The 20,433-nt window shown below is 40.9% G+C and overlaps 1 protein-coding gene across 1 annotated transcript in view; it reads left to right on the forward strand.

Moving 5' to 3' along the window:
• CNTLN (centlein) overlaps window positions 1-19,787 on the forward strand; it is a 282,411-nt gene extending 262,624 nt beyond the window's left edge. Inside the window, exons 24-26 of the mRNA XM_077817689.1 lie at window positions 7,104-7,301; window positions 9,094-9,171; window positions 18,981-19,787. Coding sequence (XP_077673815.1) covers window positions 7,104-7,301; window positions 9,094-9,171; window positions 18,981-19,082 — 378 coding nt within the window. The 3' untranslated portion in view covers window positions 19,083-19,787. The remainder of the gene's footprint in view (window positions 1-7,103; window positions 7,302-9,093; window positions 9,172-18,980) is intronic.
• Window positions 19,788-20,433: the final 646 nt, after the last annotated feature.

Raw genomic sequence — 20,433 nt, forward strand, 5'->3', positions numbered from 1 at the left:
TAAAAAGATGCATTCGTTTTCTAGGTTTAACATTTTGTTCTGCAACATTCGGATCATCTTCCTCAGTGAAAACTTCCCTCATGCTTTTATTTTCACAGGAGCGAGTGGTCTTCCTGTTTCATGTAAGGTTTTCTATTCCATTTCTGGTATGTGTGGTGGGATACAAAGTTTTAGATGAAAAGGAGTACTTGTGGCACTTTAGAGACCAACAAATTTATTTGAGCGTAAGCTTTTGTGAGCTACAGCTCACTTTATCGGATGCATGCCACAAATAAGTGCTCTTGGGTTATAAATGCAAATCTAGAGGTAACCAAGGAATTTGCACTGAAATGAGATAACCATCAATATGTATTTTAGAATTGTTTAAAGCTATTAGTAATGCCTTTCAATTTGATTACATTTTTAACTCTGTAGTAACTGTATATACATAAAGTTGAATGTTTTCTATCTAGATGTCAATCATTTTATGTTCAGATTGCAAAGAAAGAAGGGAGAGAAACTTCAATGATTTTTTTATTGACAACTATATACTGTAATATCCATAAAAAGTGATGTGTCCAAGTTGTTACTATTCTGTGTTTCTGTTGTACACATGGGCCAAATCCTGCTAGGCTTTCAAGTATTTCCTTGGCATGTGTAAATGGGTTGTGTGCTGTAAGGCTATACAGGTGAAATGCTGCACAACCTTCTGGACTGTGCATGCTAGTTGTACTTTGGCTGATCATCCTGTTTATACAAAGCCTAAATGGAATAAAACCTTTCCACCTCTGCAGTTGGGATTTGTGGAATAGGTTTGGAAAGTGAGGCGCACACGTAAATGATGGTTCCAGGAGGAGGAAGAGGAGGATAGATGTGTCTCAGGATATTTGGGGGATATCTGCCCCAATAGAGGGCCTAAAATAGAGGGGGGAAATTGAGAGGTAAGGGGGGATTCCCCAGATTGCCATTTGAGGAGAAAACTTTGCCTCGGTAGGCTCCACACTTCTTCTTGGCTGCACGCTATTGAAGATCTGTCAGGCAGAAGGACATCTTTCTGTGCTGCTCATTCTCCTTTAAACCACCCGCATCCCCATCAGGCATCCATGTAAGGCCAACACTGATAGCACCTCCACTTCTGAGCAAGTAATACCACAAAGGACTAGGGAGAAGCCTTCACAGTTATGCCTAATCAGGAAACTCTCATACTCTCTATGGCTTAGCAGCTGCACAGACAAATTTCCACTGAATAAAACCTGTTGTGTATTAGCGTGAAATATACATTTATCATCAAAATAAGAAAAGAAGTGAAACCTCAGGAGTGGCAAGGCATCATCTTAACAGTGATGAGGCAAATATCCTAGTCCTTATTCAGGACTCGTATTAAACTCCTCAAACTCCTATTGATACTAATGGGAGTACATTTTTGCCTGAGTAGAATTTATACTGCCTAGTAACCAGTAGGTACCGAGCACTTTATAAACAGACAATAAAACAAAATCCCTACCTGACTTAGCTCACAAACAGCAAGGGAAACAATACAATAGCAAAAAGGTGAGGATCATCATTGGATGACTTTCCTTAGCCCACCACCAGGGGAGAGGCTGTTCCAAGAATCAAAGGGGTGGCTTGAAAAGAAGGTGAACATGCAGGACTGGGAGGAGACATAGAAATTGCTATACTAGATCACAGCTGTGGTCCACAGTGACCAAACTCAGGTGATTCAGAAAACCTGTGGTGGGCCTTTATGGAGTAACCTGCCCAGGGAGAGAGTTGTTTCCTAATCCCCGTTATTTCAGAGGTTGGCTTATCTGTACTCTACATTACTGTTCCTTCCCAGAGCTCCTCCTGTCATGGCACAGCTATGTGTTGCCCCTCATGCAAGGCTGTAACCAGCCTGCATTTTAGAGTCTGTAAGCTTGTATAAAGTATTTATTTGTACAGGCCTTACATCAATTGAATTTACTGTATAGTATCTGAATACCTCAAAATATTAATTTATTTAACCTCACAACTTTCATTTGAGGAAATGTTAGGGAATGACTATCTTCCATTTCACAGAAAGAGAAACTGTGGAACAGAGAAGTTGCCTCATGACATTCGTCATAGATAGGAAAGGTCTATTTCTATTTTACAGAAGGAGAAAACTGGGAAGTTCTTAAGACTCACCTTTTCAGAAATGGTCTTAAATTTGCATGCCCCAGTTTCTGGGTGCCCAGCTTTACAAACCTAGGGTCTGACTTTCCATTGAAGTTGACTAGAGCTGTGAGTACACAGCACTTTTGGAAATTAGGTCCTAGATGTCTAAAGTTAGGCATCTAGGTTCAAGAATTCAGCTTTGAAAATGTACCCCTTAATGATTTGCCCAAGGTCACCCACGATGACTGTGGCAGAGCTGGGAATAGAACTCTGAAGTCTTCTGTCCCAATCTTCTACCTTCATCACAGAACCATAGTGAACAAATACTATTCAAATGCACAAAACCTCTTTAATGTCATTAAGGTTTAAATGTTAATCACCAGAAATAAGGTAATGCAAAGTCTGAGTTACAGCTGAAATATTAACAGGGCCATGTTGCACATCTTGAATGTTTTTATAGTATATATCTTTTATGACAAAAAGAATAAACTGTTAAAATACATATTTAAATAGTGGACTAGAAGATATTACGTGATTTGCAACATAGTTAAGATAGCACTGCTCTTGGAATCTTAACTTTTGCATTTTGTGACTCTGGTGATTTTTCTGGGCTGTGTTTTAGAAAGCAGGGGCTCATTTATGCATTCATTGCTTGCACAGTTGCATTCCCTACATTTGTGAATATAAATCAAGGACTCCACATGCAAGAGAGCTATGGGGTCATTTGTGTAAGAAATCATGGTAATTACATCCATAATTTTAGGCATTGAGGCCATCATCAAGTACCATTGCAATGGTCCAAGAACAACTCACGTCAATTGTAATGTTGGGTGTTTAGCAGATTGAACCCCACCCCACCCCAGCCCTATGAATGTGGGAAATCCATAGTATCTACTCCCCTACATGGGAATAATCTTTTCTGAATAGGGGGAGTTGGGAAGCTTTATTATTATCCAATCAGTGTTTTTGGTCATGGATTTACTCCTCAATGTGGACACTTTACCATATATGCCATTTTTCAAAGTTACACCATTTCCTAATAATCTCTGTGTAAAAATGTGTGGCCATTTTTAAAAATAGGAAATGTAATATTTTCATCCTTGTAGACCTCAAAAATGGCAAAAGATACGTTGCTCAAACTTTAAAAAAAAAGTCACCTTTTGTAGAGACTAAGAATGGAACATTTCACACAAAAAAAAATGAATGTTTCAGAAAGTTAGGAAAATATGGAAACGATTTATAATGGAAATTAGTTTGTAATGATAACTGTAGGGGATGTTATTGTAATACATAGTTATAAGATGTATATAACTACATGTAGCTTATAGCTAATGTGACAATTCCTACTGCTTAAAAAGGATTGAAGGTTTAAACTATTGCATTATATATAGCTGGCCCAGTAGCAATTGCTACTGATGTGTTGTAGAGCCATTTTCAGGAATTAATCAGGGATTCCCACTCCAGTCATCTGGTAGAAGCTACGTATGTCCCACAGGAATAAATCTGACAGGAACATCTAAGCTGGGAAAATGACTTGAGCAAGAAAATATCCCCGAGATTTGAGACAAAGGAAAACAAAAAGAAAGAGCAAGTACTAGCATCACTAATACTAATAAAGGTGTTGCCATCAAACATGAATACTACATTAAAGCCACATCCTGCATTCACTTCAGCAGGTTTGTCGAAACCTTTCAAAACATTTAAATTTTTAAAACACACAATGGGAAATGCTTGATTAGTTTGGAACCTCAGACCAGAGTAAATCTGAACCTTCAGTACAGTCTATATTGGACCTTTACTGAATTAAAGAACAGTGTTGATACTCAGTTCAACACACTTTGGTTCAACACAAACCAAACCCTGTTCGAAATTGGTTAGCTGTTTAAATCAGTTGGACAGTGGCTTCCTGTCTCAGTTCGGATATGTCAGCACTGCATCTGTGAAATGCATCTGCCCGAGCCGGGATCCACAGATTTTGTTTAGTGGGGCTCCCGCTAGCGTGCTAAAAATAGCCATGTAGTTGTGGCTCAGCTGGGGTTCGAGCTCTCAAGCCTGCAGGGATGGGGAAGCCTGAGAGCCTGAGCTGCAACATGAAAGCAATGCCCACACAGCTACTTTTCATTTGGCCAGTAGAGAATAGGGGCCCAGTTCCCTTATTTTCTTTTGAAAATCCCATGCTCTGACTTCCCCCCCACCCCACCCCCAGCCAGCTGGCTGGTCAGCTCTAGAAATATTATGGAAATAAATTGTCTCAAGACATTATATTGAAAATACCACAGGAGCCAGAATCCTTTGGCTATTTTTGGCATTGGACAGATTGGAATACCTGCTCTGCTTTCATGGTACCCACTTATGGCATCATGTAGGGTACAGGCACTACACATGTAGCTACATGCTGCAGTGAAAGCAGGCTGAGTCCACCCTTGTCACTGCGGTGTGCAGCTTCCAATGGCAGTGAAAGACTCTGCCAGTGGGGAAAAGCTCTTGCAGTGGGGAAAGGCCAGAGCTGTTTCCCACTGCCTCCCCCTGCTGGAGTCTTTTCCCTGCTGCTGGAGCCTTTCGCTGCGGTGAGAAGAGGCTCCAACAGCAGGGAGGCAGCAGGCAACTAAAAGTAGAGATGTAAACATGGGAAGCACTGCTTGGACACGCAGAAAGCCATGTAGGGTATATACACTAGGGTTCAGGCGTGTAGGGCACTCTGTTCCACTCTCCTCGTCTAAGCCGTCCCTCACTGTCCACTGCTGTTCATACCTGGGCTAACTGGGCGTGCAGTGCCTGTACTCTACACACCACCGTGAGTGTAGATGTACCTTCAGCATCTGTGCTGGGGGGATGCAAGTTTATAATAAGGATAGTTTAACTGGTTGTAGCAAAATATTAAATTGTGAAAGTAACAGGAAGATAATGAATAGATCTTGGGATCAGAGAAATCCTGTTAAGATTTGTTTCAAATACATTAACAGTGTTTTGATTATACTGAAGGCTGAAGAGTACTTTACCCAAAATGCCAATAAACAAGCTTCATAATACTGCAATCAATTTTATCTGAAATGAAGGTATTCAGTGCTTGTTAGCTTTGAATATGGAAAGAATTTTCAGGAATTTATCAGCGGTTGGAGAAAGATAGTTTATTAAAAATAATCCTGGATATGATGATCAAAATAAAACCCTTATTCTCCAATCTTAAACTCACCCAGCATATTATTTGTTGACAATTGCAGTACTAATGTTTGGCTCCTGGTGCCGCTTGGGTACACTAGGTGGATCTTCTGACATTGAGCTACCGTTGTTCTCTCAACTCTCCCCAGCTGGCAATTTTTAAATACCACTCATCTTTCTCTGCATCTGACAAAGTGCATGTGTCACACTTAAAAAAATAAACCACTTGTGTTGTCAGCCTGGTGGCTTAGCGGTAGTGCTCTGGGCTGCTATGTCATTGAATCAGAGATGTTTAGAGATGGAAAAGACCTATTAGGTCATTGAGGCCATCTCCTGGTCACTGTAGGGTGTTTCCTACTATACATTTTCTTGTGTTTTGTCTTGTTTTATATATTCTAAGTGATGGGGCTCACACCATGTCCACATCCCTTGGGGAGAGCATTTCAGAAATTAATACTATATATCTAGCTGTCAGGAAGCTTTCCCTGATAATCACTGCAAATTTTCCTTTTCTCAACTTTATCCCTGGATTCCTAACTAGTAACCCCCTTTATACCACCCTAAATAGCTCATCTTCTTTTTTGCCCCTTAGACTGAACGATCGTTACACTTTTAAAATCATAGCCCACTTAGTTATCTCTTAGCCATGGTCTGCTCTTCTCTGAATTTCCTTGAATTTGTCAGCATCTTTCTGGTACATATTAATTGAATTCCAGGATGAGCACAGTAAAACCATGCTTGATTTGGTTTGGTTTATTTAATGCTATCTTATCAAGACAAGGCATCCTACTCTAGCTTAAAACTAGTTCTAAATGTTCTCAAAAGCAGAAAAGGGAGGTTAGAGCTGAATCTTCACTGATGTCCTACGCTTTCAGGCTTGGGTTTGGCAACTATTCTCTTATATAGCCTTCTTTGGGGACCTGATCCTCCTTCCACTTCAGTGGGAACAGGGTCAGGCCGCTTTTGTACATTCTGAGCTAATTGCTTTAAAGTATATACTAACAAAAAAGTGACTACCTGCTCAAACCAGCTTAGCAGAGACTCTAATGCTAGAGTCCAGATGATCAGCCAGCTGTGTATAAACCACAAATCCAAGTTTATACCTTGACTATAAAAATGTGCAGGAAGGACATCAGGTACAGCCACCAGGTTGGTGGGGGGAGAGGGGTTCTACTCTTCACGTATATATGCTCCAAGTATGTGGCCACTAATTAGCGGACTGATAATTACTGCTTCTGGTCACTGGGGATTAGAGAAATGAACAAAGAAGGAAGGAATAATAAACACAATTTGAGTGATGTCATTGTGGTCACATGGTGGGAAGCATAGTGCCCACTTCTGGACAAAAAGACAACTTTCTGCTACTTGATGTGACAGCCTGCAAATCAGCCTGCCTAGTACCATTGCTTGAACACAGTGGGGCAAATCCAGTCCTGGTGTAACTCCATTGAGATCAGTGAAGTTACTTTAAAGATGACTTTGTCCCATTGAATCTGAAAAGGATTGAGAGTTAAACCAGTGGTATCTGTATCAGTCTCTTTGCTGGTTCTATGAATATGCTTTATGTTAAGGGGAGTGATGTCAGGTAATTTTTTTTAGATACAGCTAACAAAAAAATGAAACGGAATGACCAGATTAGGCAAAATTTCGTTTGTTTTCCATATTGCATCTACTTCTTCATTTTTGTTTCAGACTTTACTATTTAAACAGTGACCAAAAATGACAAGGAATTCCTGACCCCAGGAGCTTACAACCTAAAGCTTATCTTTCACCACAGTTGCGCTTGCCCAAAACGTCAGTAGTGTATTTCTCTCTCTCATATGTTCTAGGCCTTAACCAGAGAGTTACAGCATAATGTACAGGAGATGAGAATGCGAATCAGACATGCTAAAAAATTACGAGAAGAGAAAGAATGGAACAGGTATCCTTCCAAAGAGTCTGTCCACCGAGCCCAGTCCTTGGCAGCATCTATCCTTAATATTTCAAAGACTGATCTAGCGGAGATGCTGGATACAGAAGATGAAGAGGTAAGGTATCTTAAGGACTATTTTAGGGTAAAGGGCATATCCTTAGCTGGTGTTAATTGGTGCAGTTCCATGTAAATCAATGGAGCTCCCACAGTTTTCATCAACTGAGGATGTGGCCCAACGTTTTAAAAATTTATTATTATAACTACTGCAGTAGCACCCATGCACTCCCACCCATGGATCAAAGCCTTACTGTATTAGACACTGTACAAAGAGATAACCTAAAGACAGTGCCTTCTGCAGAGAGCTCACAAGCTAAGATTTAGACAAAATGTCACAGTTGAATAAAGGACCATATAGAAGGGGCAAAGTTATAGTGGAGACCGTTGTAAATGCGTAAATTAAAAATAAATTTCCTGATGTGAACATGGGGATGCGGAGATTTTAATCATTTCAAAATCCTTAGTAATTTCCATTTTTCATGAGGAAATTTGATAATCTCACACATAACATTCATTTTGAAGGTGGACTTCAGTATTAATGAAGCAATTTGTAATCTATTCTGTCATACCAAAATCAGTTTATTTGTGCATGTTTTCTCTAATTTTGCAAAAAGAAAAGGAGTACTTGTGGCACCTTAGAGACTAACCAATTTATTTGAGCATAAGCTTTCGTGAGCTACAGCTCACTTCATCGGCATCCAGAGACTAACCAATTTATTTGAGCATAAGCTTTCATGAGCTACAGCTCACTTCATCGGCATCCGATGAAGTGAGCTGTAGCTCACGAAAGCTTATGCTCAAATAAATTGCTTAGTCTCTAAGGTGCCACAAGTACTCCTTTTCTTTTTGCGAATACAGACTAACACGGCTGCTACTCTGAAACCTGTCTCTAATTTTCGTAATTTCTACTAAACGGGTGTTTTCTAATAGGGAGCCTGTTGCTTTTCTTTCTTGAGCCTATCCTACAGTTATATGGCAGAATATTTGATTTGACCCCATCAAAATGCTCTGTGATAAATATTATGTTTTCTTAGTTGCTCAAGCTGAAATAAAGCTAGCTAGTGAGTAAAAAAGATGTAGACTGACTGTGTGTACATACAAATATAAAAAGTGTGTGTGCTGTTACTTGGAAAATGTTGACTAGTAGTGATAATACTTTCATATTGTCACAACAGATTATGACTAGTTCCATACTTTTAAAGCAATTACAGAGTGTGTGTGTGTGTGTGAGAGAGAGAGAGAGAGAGACTGCATACACACAAATACATTCTAGTCTGATTTCTATCTCACTTAACACCAATTCTACACCTCTGCAGGTTTATTGATTTCAATGGAGTTGCTCCTTATTTTACCTCAGTGTAACTGAGATCAGAATAAGGTCCTATTGTTTTGATACAATGTGTATTGTAAGTGTTTGTGTCTAATACACACACAAAGGAAATGTAAATGTACAATTGATATACTTGCACTGTTCATATACATACCATGCATGTTTTATTTTATTAACCTATGCACAGATCCCAAACTTCCAAAGTGACTTCCTCAATTGCACTTATAAAATTTGCACATGTATTCATTCACACACATACAAGTGTATTTCAAAGAAGAACTGGGCATGCAGTTATCCAGTTGCAATTGCAAATATAGGTTGTGTAAATGCAATGGAAGCCCTCAAAGATTTTGAGGATCCTATTTAGACAGCCAGTTTTCAAAGTATTGTCCCCATTTACACATACAGTTACTCAACTGGTGTGCAAAAATGCAGTTATGGTTGTCTGTAACTATTCAGTATATTCTGCGACTATAATAGTAAGAAAATCCTATGTAATTCATATTTATTCTATTTTTAGGAAATAGAAAGGGCTAAAATGGAAGTTGAAAAAGATAAGGAATGGCTGTGTTACATACAGAAACTTCTTGAAGGACAGGTACTACATTTATTTATCCACTTAATGAATTAAAACTTTCTAATCTAACTAATTATATATCTTTAATAGTAGTAATTCATGCAGTACAATGTTATTATTTTCTGATGTTTCTTTTCTACTTCTCTTTAACTGTGAGGTGTTACATGAGACAGAGAAGAAGTTAACACCATATTTGTGCTAGCTAACTTAACGGATGTAAATAATCTGGGGAAAACCAGCACAGATCTTCACAAATGTATTAATTAAATTATTGAGTCAGTCTGTATGCTTGGTAGAGTGAAAAGGATCCATTCTTTCATACCTCTTAGGAAAAAGAGATTTTTTATTATGTGCCTTTAAAGTCAGTAGTTGATATGGACACCTGAGGAGTTCATGGGTTTCAGTGACCTTTTACTATGGACCTGTTTCCAGTCAATTCATGTTTTCCTCACAGCCAGACAGCTGTTTATTACCGTGTCTTCCCGCATTCTCTACAATATTTTCTACTGAGACCTCGAGCAGCTTGTTAGTGGGAAGTAAATATTGATTTGGCATCCTGTCAATGCAGAAAGAATGAAAAAATTTCCACCAGAGGCCCCTCAAACATTTTCCTATCGACATTTTCTGTGCAGAGTAGAAGGCTGCATAGAGGATGACAAGGCTGAGACTAGTTGAAATCCCTGAGGGGTCCTCTGAGACTGCCGCTGTGACCTGTGTGATACTTTTTCTTCTCTTTCAAGTCTTTTTTTTTAATACACACACAGTCTGCTGGGATGCTCCCCCTCTTGTAAGTGATCAAGGGCAGTTTATTGGCAGGTGAGAGCCCTGCTTTTCTAGTCGTAGTCAGTTGTTGTTTGGACATCACTGACAACATCCACTGGATCTTGAAACTTTTTCATTATATTTTAGTTACTTTCTGAATCGTGATTACATGTATCTAATATCTGAAATAAAATGACATTTGATTTATAAATTTAAACGTATATGCAGTAGGGTGAGTGCCTAAGCTGTATACTTCATTTCTAATAAGAAAGTAGATAATTAAAAATATTTTGAGAGCCATTTCAGAGGCTAGTCATTTCTAAATAGCAAATAATAATTAAAGAAAATAAAAAAATATTTCAGTGTCAAGATTAAATCCCATAATCAGCTATTAAAATGGTGATTTTTTCTTCATTCATTATCAGAAGATACTACCACTAAGGCTGCTTAATTGCTGCCGCCGAGGAGAATGAAATACACATTGAATTGCATTGGCCTGGCCACAAGCAGTGCAGCTTCATTTAAACAGTTTTAGTGCTATATGCAAAACAGAAACACAAATGTAGTCCCTACATTTCCTTCAGATTTGAGAAATGTTAAACCTAAACTTTAGTAAGTCGTAGGAATAAATGATGTGCTCAGTTCATACTGGGGATAGTTTAGAAACCTGCAGAATAAGAATCATGCTCTATATTCTTTCTTAATTCAGATGTAATTTTTTCCTTCGCACCTGGCAGATCATAAAAGTAAACTAACTAAAAGATTTAGGGCCATATCATCCTCTCCGCCACCACAAGCAGACAGTATGAAAACCTAGTGCATCAAGGATGAGGATTGTGGTTTTTTTGTGACAAAGTACCTCTTTCTGTTTAGGCTCCAAGGGCACTGGGAACTTCAGCTAGGGAAGGAGGAAGGGCTGCTTGCTTTCAGCAGGATCACTTTCCTCGTCTCTAACTCCTGGGAATTTAGTGAGTAAGTTAATGGTGATTTGATCATCATGAACTTACCTGCATCTCCCCTCTGTGCTGTGAGGCATCCCTGCTCCCTTTCCCTGGCAGGGATTGTAGGGACATGGGAGACACCTGGTAGCCCAACTGTCATAGAAAAAGTTTTGGCAAGAGCCTGGAGGATACCAGGGGATGGACTGGTTTTGGAGTCAAGATCTGCTTCTTCTTCTGTGTGGGGGATTAAATCATGCCTCCTACAGATGGATGTGAAGAAAACTATGAATGGAAATCCTACCTGAGAGTAGCCCATGGAGAAGGATATACCCTTTACAATTTTCAAGTCAGGTCTTGTGCATTGGTGGATACTGTGTTTCCTTTTAATACATGTTTCTAAAAATTCTGACCTGAAATGCTCAATTTAAAAGTGGAAAAAATGGGAACTTTTTGTCAAGACTCTAATCAGAATAAAATGTAGACTTTGCACAAGTGAGATACATTTATATTCTGTGTACACATACACACCTATGATATGGCATCTCAGGCTTACTTTCTGCACTTATTGTGAGAAAATGTCCTGCAGAAAATTGCATCAGATCACTGCAGTTTGATATAGTGTCTTTTTGTGCCATTGAGCCAGGACTCTGGAACATAATTGCCCAGCAGTATTGATTTAATTGCCTAGGTTTATTTGTGGACTCCTAATTATTGACTGGAGGTAAATTTAATGGAGAAACCTTTATGAACACTGGGAAACTGCTGCTGTTGCTGTTATACATAATGAACTGCATCATATCCCTCTAGATCATTTTTCAAGCTAATTTTATTCCACTGTGACAGTACGATAACATTTAAAATGTCATAGACATTTTATTTTTATTACTGACATATGCTGTTTTACTGCTGCATTAGAAATTTTGGGGGAGACTGGGGGAAGCACTAGTTGCTTTTAATGTCATTTTATAGATTCCCCTAGAGTGTAATCATAAACGACTATAGCACACCTCTGTTTTACACTTCATCTACACTCCTATTTTCTGTACGGTTATGACCTGAAAAGGTTTGTATTTATGCTGGCTTTAGGAAAGTATTACTGTTGCTATGATTAATATGTACATTATAGTGGTGCCCAGAGGCCCCAGTCAGAATCGAGGCCTCACTGTACTAGCCATTGTACGAACACATGTGAAGAACTGCCCCGTACAAACTAAATGGAGAAATTTCCTTTTCAAAATATTATTCAAATAAAAATGGTATTATCTAAGGAAATAACTGAGTTGGGAATTCTGCTGTGATATTTATAAGCACACATTGTCTAAAGCTACATTTTGACTGGCGAATGAGGTCTTTTTGATGATCTTTATATTCATGCATCAACTCGCAGTGCCTGGAACCTCATCACTGAAAAATTAAAAACAAACACCCTAAAAACCCCACCCCTTGTACGTAAAACAGAATGGGGTGAAAGTTAATGGGTTTCTATGACACAAGGGGGTGCTGTATGTGTATGTTCATAATAGGAGGTACACGCCCCTGCCTGGAGACTTCTGAGAGGCTATGCATAGCTAGTGGGTCATGAGAAAGGCAGAGCTGGGGAATCCACCAGGGCACACAACTTCCAGTCCTTTCCTAATGGGGAGTAGGGCACATAACAACCAGTGTAGGCCATTCTAGCCATTAGGCATGTCTACAGCTCCAGTGGGGGATGGAAGAAAGATTCTTTACCCACTTCTTTCCTCATGTCCCTAGTGCCTATGCTAGCTACCTGAGCCAGGCACAGGGCACTAGATTTGTCTCTCATGTCCATTTTTAAAAAAACAGGTTTTGAAAACCTCATTTATCCAGATTAATATCTGGCCTTCATTTCAGTTAGTTAAGTTTTCCTGTACCACACAAAAATTTCATTCATCTTGATGGACAGTAGTAATATTACCTCTGGACAATCAATTAATAATTTTGTATATGAGGAAAGCACACTGGCCTTGTTCCAAATCAGTCCTTCAAATAGAGTTGCCAACTTTCTTCTCACACAAAACTGAACACCCTTGTCCCACCCCGCCCCTCCTCTAAGGCCCCTCCCCTGCCCCATTCCCCGCTCACTCCACCCCCCTTCCTCCATCGCTTGCTCTCCCCACCCTCACTCACTCATTCATTTTCACTGGGCTGGCTCAGGGTGTTGGGGTGCGGGAGGGGGTGACAGCTCCAGCTGGGAGTATGGGCTATGGGGTGGGGCCAGGGATGAGGGGTTTGGGCTGCAGGAGGGGGCTCCAGGATGGGGGATGGGGCCGAGCAGTTCGGAGTATGGGATGGGGCTCTGGGCTGAGTCAGGGGTTTGGGATATAGGAAGGGGTGAGGGCTCCAGCTGGGGGTGTGGGCTCCAGGGTGGGGCCAGAAATGAGGAGTGCGGGGTGCAGGAGGGGGCTCTGGGCTGGGGCTGAGGGGTTCAGAGTGCAGGAGGGCTCTGGGCTGGGGCGGGACATTCAGGTGCAGGGGAGGTGAGGGCTCTGGGATGGGGATGGGGATGAGGGGTTTGGGGTGCAGGAGGGTGCTCCAGGCTGGGACTGAGGGGTTCGGAGGACAGGAGCGGGATCAGGGAGTTGGGACATTGGGTGGGAGGGGCTGGGAATGAGGGGGTTGGGGCACAAGAGGAGGTCAGGGGTGCAGATTCTGGGTAGTGCTTACCTCAAGCAGCTCCTGAAGCAGTGGAATATCTCCCCTCCAGCTCCTACACGGAGCTGCAGCCAGGCGGCTCTGTGTACTGCCCCATCCGCAGGTGCTGCCCCCGCAGCTCCCATTTGGCTGCGGTTCCTGGCCAATGGGAGCTGCAGAGCCGGCGCTTGGAGCAGGTGTAGCATGCGGAGCCCCCTGGCTGCCCCTATGTGTAGGAGCTGGAGGGGAGACATGCCACTGCTTCCGGGAGCTGCACGGAGCCATAGCAGGTAGGGCACCTGCCTTAGCCCCACTGCACCACTGACCAGACTTTTAACGGCCCGCTCAGCACTGCTGACCGGAGCCTCTAGGGTCCCTTTTCGACTGGGTGTTCCGGTCAAAAACCAGACACCTGCAACCCTACCTTCAAACCCCCAAGAGAGATTTTTAACAAGGTACAAGTAGTCTGCCAAAATCTTTCACGCCTTGGAGCCTGTTACAAGGTTGGCTTAACTGGTCCTTTGTCAGGTACACAGTTGTGCCTCAGTTCCCCTTCCTCCTTGTGTGCCTCTGGGGTAATCATGCCCAATGCAACAAGAGCTCCATAATAAAATGTACCCTCCTTGGGGCTTCTTTATTAATGTACAAATTGTATTCCAATGGTTGTAACACACTGGAAAACTCCCTGTCCACACTTTGTCCCCAGCTTTCCACAGATCTCTCAATAGGGTCTATGGATAATCCTTCCCCTTTGTATCAGGACTTGCAACTGTCCAGCCACCCTTCTCCACAACCCACTCAGCAGGGCATGCAGATAGTCCTTGGCTCTCTCATGGGCTTCTGACCACAGACCCACTCAGTTCTCATCTGACAATGTAGCCCAACAGCCATAGATGGCCCCCTTCAGATTTCCCAGTGGGGTCAACTGCCTGCCTTCCCATGCTATCTTTCTAGCAACAGAGCCTGTCTTTTATTTTCTCTCTCTACCCCAGCAGGCCTTGCTGCCAACATAGTCATGTGATCAATCATACGAAACTCCCCCACCCCATGCTACCACTGTCACCATCCACCTTCCTGTTTTAACACAGAGACTACAGCTTCAAGAATCCTGTCCTTAAAAAAGCTAAGTCTCTATAACAGACATGATGGTCTGCATCTAGAACCAGTACTTTGTGTTATATAACTTTTAACATCCTTGCTGGGCCATCAAGCCTAACGTCTATGTTTGCATTGTCCTTGCAGTAATATAATAGGAACTCTGTTCTCTAGGTTGGTGATACTATAAATGCATGATTTTGTTGGATGAGCAGTAACAACAATGCACTGCATTGCATGAAGTGGGCTGAATAAAGGGAGCAGTTGGATTCATCAGCAAATGTTCCAACCTGTGCCAATAGTGGACAACAGATATACAGATGGGAATTTATTAGTCTTGTGAGTCTTCGCAAATCAGTATAGCCAAGGAACAGTAATAGAGTGATGAATTTTCAGATTACTACCTGACTGAGTTTTTACAACTAATTCATTTATGTTGAAATGAAAAAAAACACTCAAGTTTAGCCTCTGCTGAAATTAGCTTCAGATGCAATTTCAGCCTGCTCCTCTCAAGTTTCATTTCCGTTGAATTTACAGTTTACCTACTTCAAGATGAAGCTGCTCAGAAGTGAAAAATAAATAAATAAAAGCTTTTACTGAAATACTCGCCACTATGGGCAGATTAAATGTATTTGTAATCACTGTTGTGTGCACTCCAAAGATATTAGCAAAGAATTAAACAACTTAATTTTTGTATTAATTTGTAAATCACTGTCAAGCAGAATAACACAGTCTGTGGGGTAGATGTTTTCGGTAGTTGACACACTGTGAACTGGGATGTCTCTCTTCATTAGAATAATAATAATAACAACACCACCTTGCATTTATACCTTTTTCCATCTAAGGATCTCAAAGCACTTGCAAAACACAAATTTCTAAAGCTTCCTAACACCCAGTGGGGCAGATAAATATTATTATCCCCATTATTACAGACAGGGAATCTGAAAGACAGGGATTAGCTTGCCCAAGGTCATAGTGAATCTGTCAGGGAGCTGAGAATAGAACCTAGCATTCCTTGACTCTTAGGTTTCTGCTTTAACTATTAGACCATGCTCCCTCCCAGTGCACTATGTCCCCAAGGTGACTAGCTATCTTGTTAACATCTGCACAAAATGTTCCCACTTCATCTTTATAGGTGTTCCTATTAAAAGAGTGAAAAGTTGAAAACTTAGGCAATATGGTAAGTCTTAAAACATGTAAAGCTAGGCTGCTGTTGCTCTCTCCGATTGTCTGAATTTATACTACTCTATTAAATTTTACTTCCCTTCAGTGCTATTATAAATTACAGTTGATGGTATCTAGTATTATTATTACCAGTTACCTTTCAGAAAACTGGTTGTGGCCCAGATTATTGGGAGCCACTTGAATGAAACCACATTCAGTACTAAAATACATAACCGTCAGCTGTACTGAACACGTCTGCACAGCTTAGGTATAGACATGGTGCTAACTAAATTCGCACAGCCCTGCCCCAGGCTATGGGCAGGTTTAAAATCTGGGATGGATTCTTTTGATTGGATTTTCATCAACTGTTCTGAAATCCTGAACAGGAATGCAAATATCTCAGTGTATTTACAAAGCCATCTATAAAAATAAATCTGACAGGCTTCTATTGAAGTTGAAGACTGCAGAGATCCAGTGCAGGGTGTGTGTCCATAAAGAGAATCAGATAAAAACAAAAATACTTCTCCCAAACTGACAAATGTAAGAGAATGCCACAATATTCAATCTTCTGCTGCTCTTGATTTAAGTGAATAATTTAGTTAGAAAGACTTCTTTAAAGATCACTTTATGACTACAGCTGCAAAAATAGTGAACAGCAACTACATTATAGAATGATAGGAACCTGAAAAAGCAGTGAGATAATACATTCATTTAAAGCAGTTCATTAGGAAAAAATATAAAATGAATCAAAAATGAATGTGGTCAAGCTAGGGGAAGAAGAACTTATGCGAGAGTTTGAAGTCATGATAGACTGCTCTTGGAGAAATATATGTCGACAACGAAGAGCAGTTACAGAGTGGGCACCATGCTATGGTCAATAATTTTCCAGCAGAGTAGAAGGTAACTCTAACAGGATGGCCTGCCTCTTTAAGTGCCTGGGGCCAGCCAGCACTGTTTGATTATCAGACCCTGCTGGGAAGGGGTCAAGTGATCCCTATAATGGGCTGAGAGAAAGCTCAGTTGGGATGGAGTTGCAGGAGGGTGATGGGTTCCTGAAGCAGGGAGATTGAAGGGAAGGGTTGTTTTCTGTTCAGTTTTGGGAAGGAGAAGTGGGGAAGCCTCTGGGAGCTGTAGCCCCTGGTGGAGGAACTGCTTGGTTGAGATGTTTTGCCTAAGTTTTGTGCCTGAAAAATAAAACGGTGCCCTGGAAAAAGGGCCTGAAGTACTCTGGACATGACATGACATGAGTCCTTCCTGGGCTGGGGAGACAGGCCCGCAGTTTACAGCATCTCCAAAGGATTTGAGCTGAGATTATGCCATTGTAATACCAATACTGTGATCAATGCTGTGCTACCATGCTGTGATCAATGGTTTGATCCTCACACAGCAGTGCAGTAGTTCCTGAAGCTCTCAAAAGAGCGCTAGCAGGTGTGCTTGACTAGCTCAGCAATCCCACACCACAGACCTAGGGGCTGAGCACTGGAGGTCATGTCCAGCCAGCTAGTGCTAGCTCTGTGCATAAACCGTTCTCACTCAAGAGGAGGAATACACAGCACGCCATGGCAGCCTGCCCTGTAAATGCAGTGACTGTTGAGCATGACGTAGTACTTGGCCTCACCACTCCACTCCACTCCCCGGTTCATGCACAGCCTCCATGGGTAAGGTCAAGATTTCACCCTCGATTGTTTTATACAGATCATTTCTTGTAACAGTTTAATTATAAAAAATGTAAATAAAAATAGCCCTACCATTGTTCAGGTTGTTCAACAATGTTCTTACTCTCGCTTTTGGCCTCTTTTGTAGTTTGTGCCTTTTCCGTCGGGAAATGTGCAATAACTATATCTGACATAAATAATATCAACCCAGATTAGTCTTTAAAGCCCAGCAGACATGATGGGAAGAGAGGAGGATATAGAAATGAAAAAAGAAATTCAGAACAGAGGTAATGTACTTGCAAACAATAGGCAGGGAGTCTGGAATTGTGAAAACCCTGGGATGGTTATCTTGAGTTGAGTCCTAAACACCAGAGAGAACTGATTTCTCCACTCAACAACTAAAACGTAAACCCATTTTACATTTATATCCATTGGTGTGATTATTTGGCTTGATTCACCCCTGATTGCATGATTGGGGGAAATTATCTTGCCCTCTTCTGGTACTGGCTGCAAATGCTGTTCTTCCATTAGGATTCACCTCCCTGTGAAAGGACACCAATTAAAGTGCTTTAACCCAAGGCTTCTTTCAGGAGGGGCAGCTTTAAGTTGTTCCTGGGACATCTTCTGCTAGCAGAGGCTTTCCAGAAGGTGTACTGAAACAGTACAATGTCTGAGCCTCCCACCCCACCTGTACTGCTCACTTTTTGGGGCAATGGGTAACTGAGTGGAGTTGATGTTACCTTGTGCCACCTCCTGATGGACTTTCCACCCCCCTGCACTCAAACGCCTGGATTACGCTGGCAGCAGAATCTATCCAGGGCTGAATCTACACCATTTTGTACAGTATGATATACACTGAAAACGTCCAAACTACATGCAACAATATCTAGTATACGTTAAGTCTTAAAGACATAATAGAGGACAATACACCAGTTGTTTTCCTTTAAAAAGCTGGGTTTGAAAGTAGATACCAGAGTGAATCTAACTTTTCTGTAAAATATGTAAACTCAGCTTTTTGTAAAATTCCCATTATGTTTAGAGTAACAGACTTCTCTGCAACACCCTGATCAATGGAGATTTTTTTTCTGCATTTATTCACAAAAGTTTCACTATACTACTCTTAAGACATTTAGCAGCAGCACAGGGAGCTGTATTGATGGTTCTGTCTCACTCTCTTGAGCATAGCGAACAGATAGTACTCCTTCTATTTATATGTGCCCTAGAGATGACTGTAACCTCATATTGATCAGCTGATTGAAGATAAATGACAGAGCTGCTAGTATTGTAGATTACATCATTAACATGGTCAGTAAACCATGAATTGTTCAATAAGGCGTTTATCTTTTTTCATTTTACTCTGCTCTTTTATCATTTTTATGATAAAAGAACAAAGTTACACACACTAACCAGGCAGATTAGTTTTAAAAGATCAGATGTGTGCAAGTGGGTGCTAGTTGTCAGAAATAAGTGAAATGTAATGGTTTAAGGATATTTAGCATATATTTTTCAGCTGAAGGAAATATGGAGTTCAGTAACCATTTTTCTTATGTTTCTTTTTCAGTTTCCTTTCGCTTCATATTTAATGGATGCAGTACTGGAAAAACTAAATGAGAAGAAGAAACTGGTAGAAGAGTATAGTTCTCTTATGAAGCAAACCATATGATACTGCTGCGAACTACGTTTGGAAAGGGTTTTATACAGAGTGACTGGGAAATGTTTTGTGCTCCTCACATCTTTCCCTTTCATATAGAAAATTATCAGTAGTCAAGTTCAATATAGAAGGAAGAAGACTCTGTGAACTAATTAATTGTTGAACAAGTGGAATTAATTACATTCCCATTTGAAGAGGAAAAGTGTAGATTTGATTGTTGAACACTAAAATTGCCACAAATCAATGCAAACTTAAAAATGATTTTCCTTCAGGTACATTAGTAAAGAAAGCCAGTGCAAGCCTTGAGGAGATGAGATGTCACGGATGTGAACAGTAAACCATAAGAACTGTACAAATCAGTGAGAGCACTGTGTATGCATAAAATGGCCAAGACACTGGGGGATGTATCATTCAAAACACTTTAGCTGAGATGGAGTTTTGTGTCCAAATCCATTGAATTACAATGGGATTTGGACATCTTGCTCCTTCTGAGTCCTTTGCAAATCCCAGCCTTTGTTATGTACTCTGTATGAAATGGTATGCAGTCCTTGAATGGGTTTGTTTTATGTTAAGAACATGAAATAATAAAATGGAAAAGTATGCAGTAGCCTCAGAGACCATTAGGCGAGCTGTAGTTTTGTTTTCTAATTAGGAGTGTGTTGAGAGTCCAGTGTATTTAATTGTATTTAAGAAATAGTTCACCAAAATAAAAATGATTTCCAGTGTTTTTTTAATGAGAAGCCTCTGAAGTGTTCTGTGTGTAGAATGTTGCTCATATACTGTAAACACACACACACACACACAAAACTATTGCCTAAGTTCTGATCACAGCTCTTCCTGCTGCTGTATCCCACATGTGTTGCATGGTGAGTCAGGAGAGCAGCTCTGTAGCTGAACTATGTTCAATGAGTTGGTTTTAGCCTAGTTCTTAGGGGACAGACGTTCATATTGCAAAACCCCCAAACCACAAGTCTCTAATCAACACCCTTGCTGTCAGACTCAAGGACTGAATGGACATGGAGACTGTACTACCCTCCTCTCTAGAGGAGTACTACTTGAGGCACATTGTTGAGGTGGTGCAGAGAATTTGCAGTGCAGTTGTCTGTGTTACATCTGTCTGTGGTGTGATACAGCATGGCCAGAGGGCAGCAGGAGAGTGTTAGAAGGGAGCCTTATTCCCTATAGAGGGAAGAAAGTTTGCTATAAATTAATTAAAGCACCTGAAGCCAGTCACATGATAAAAAACCCCTGCTTCAATCAGACAAGAGGAGGAGTTGAAGCAAAGTGGATTGGTGTTGGAGCAGAGAGCAGTTTGGAGGGAAGCAGAGGAGAGCTTGCAGAAGTGCTGCGGTGGGCTAAGAAG

Source organism: Eretmochelys imbricata, chromosome 5 (genome assembly GCF_965152235.1).
Source record: "Eretmochelys imbricata isolate rEreImb1 chromosome 5, rEreImb1.hap1, whole genome shotgun sequence".
In the NCBI taxonomy this organism is placed as follows: Eukaryota; Metazoa; Chordata; order Testudines; family Cheloniidae; genus Eretmochelys; species Eretmochelys imbricata.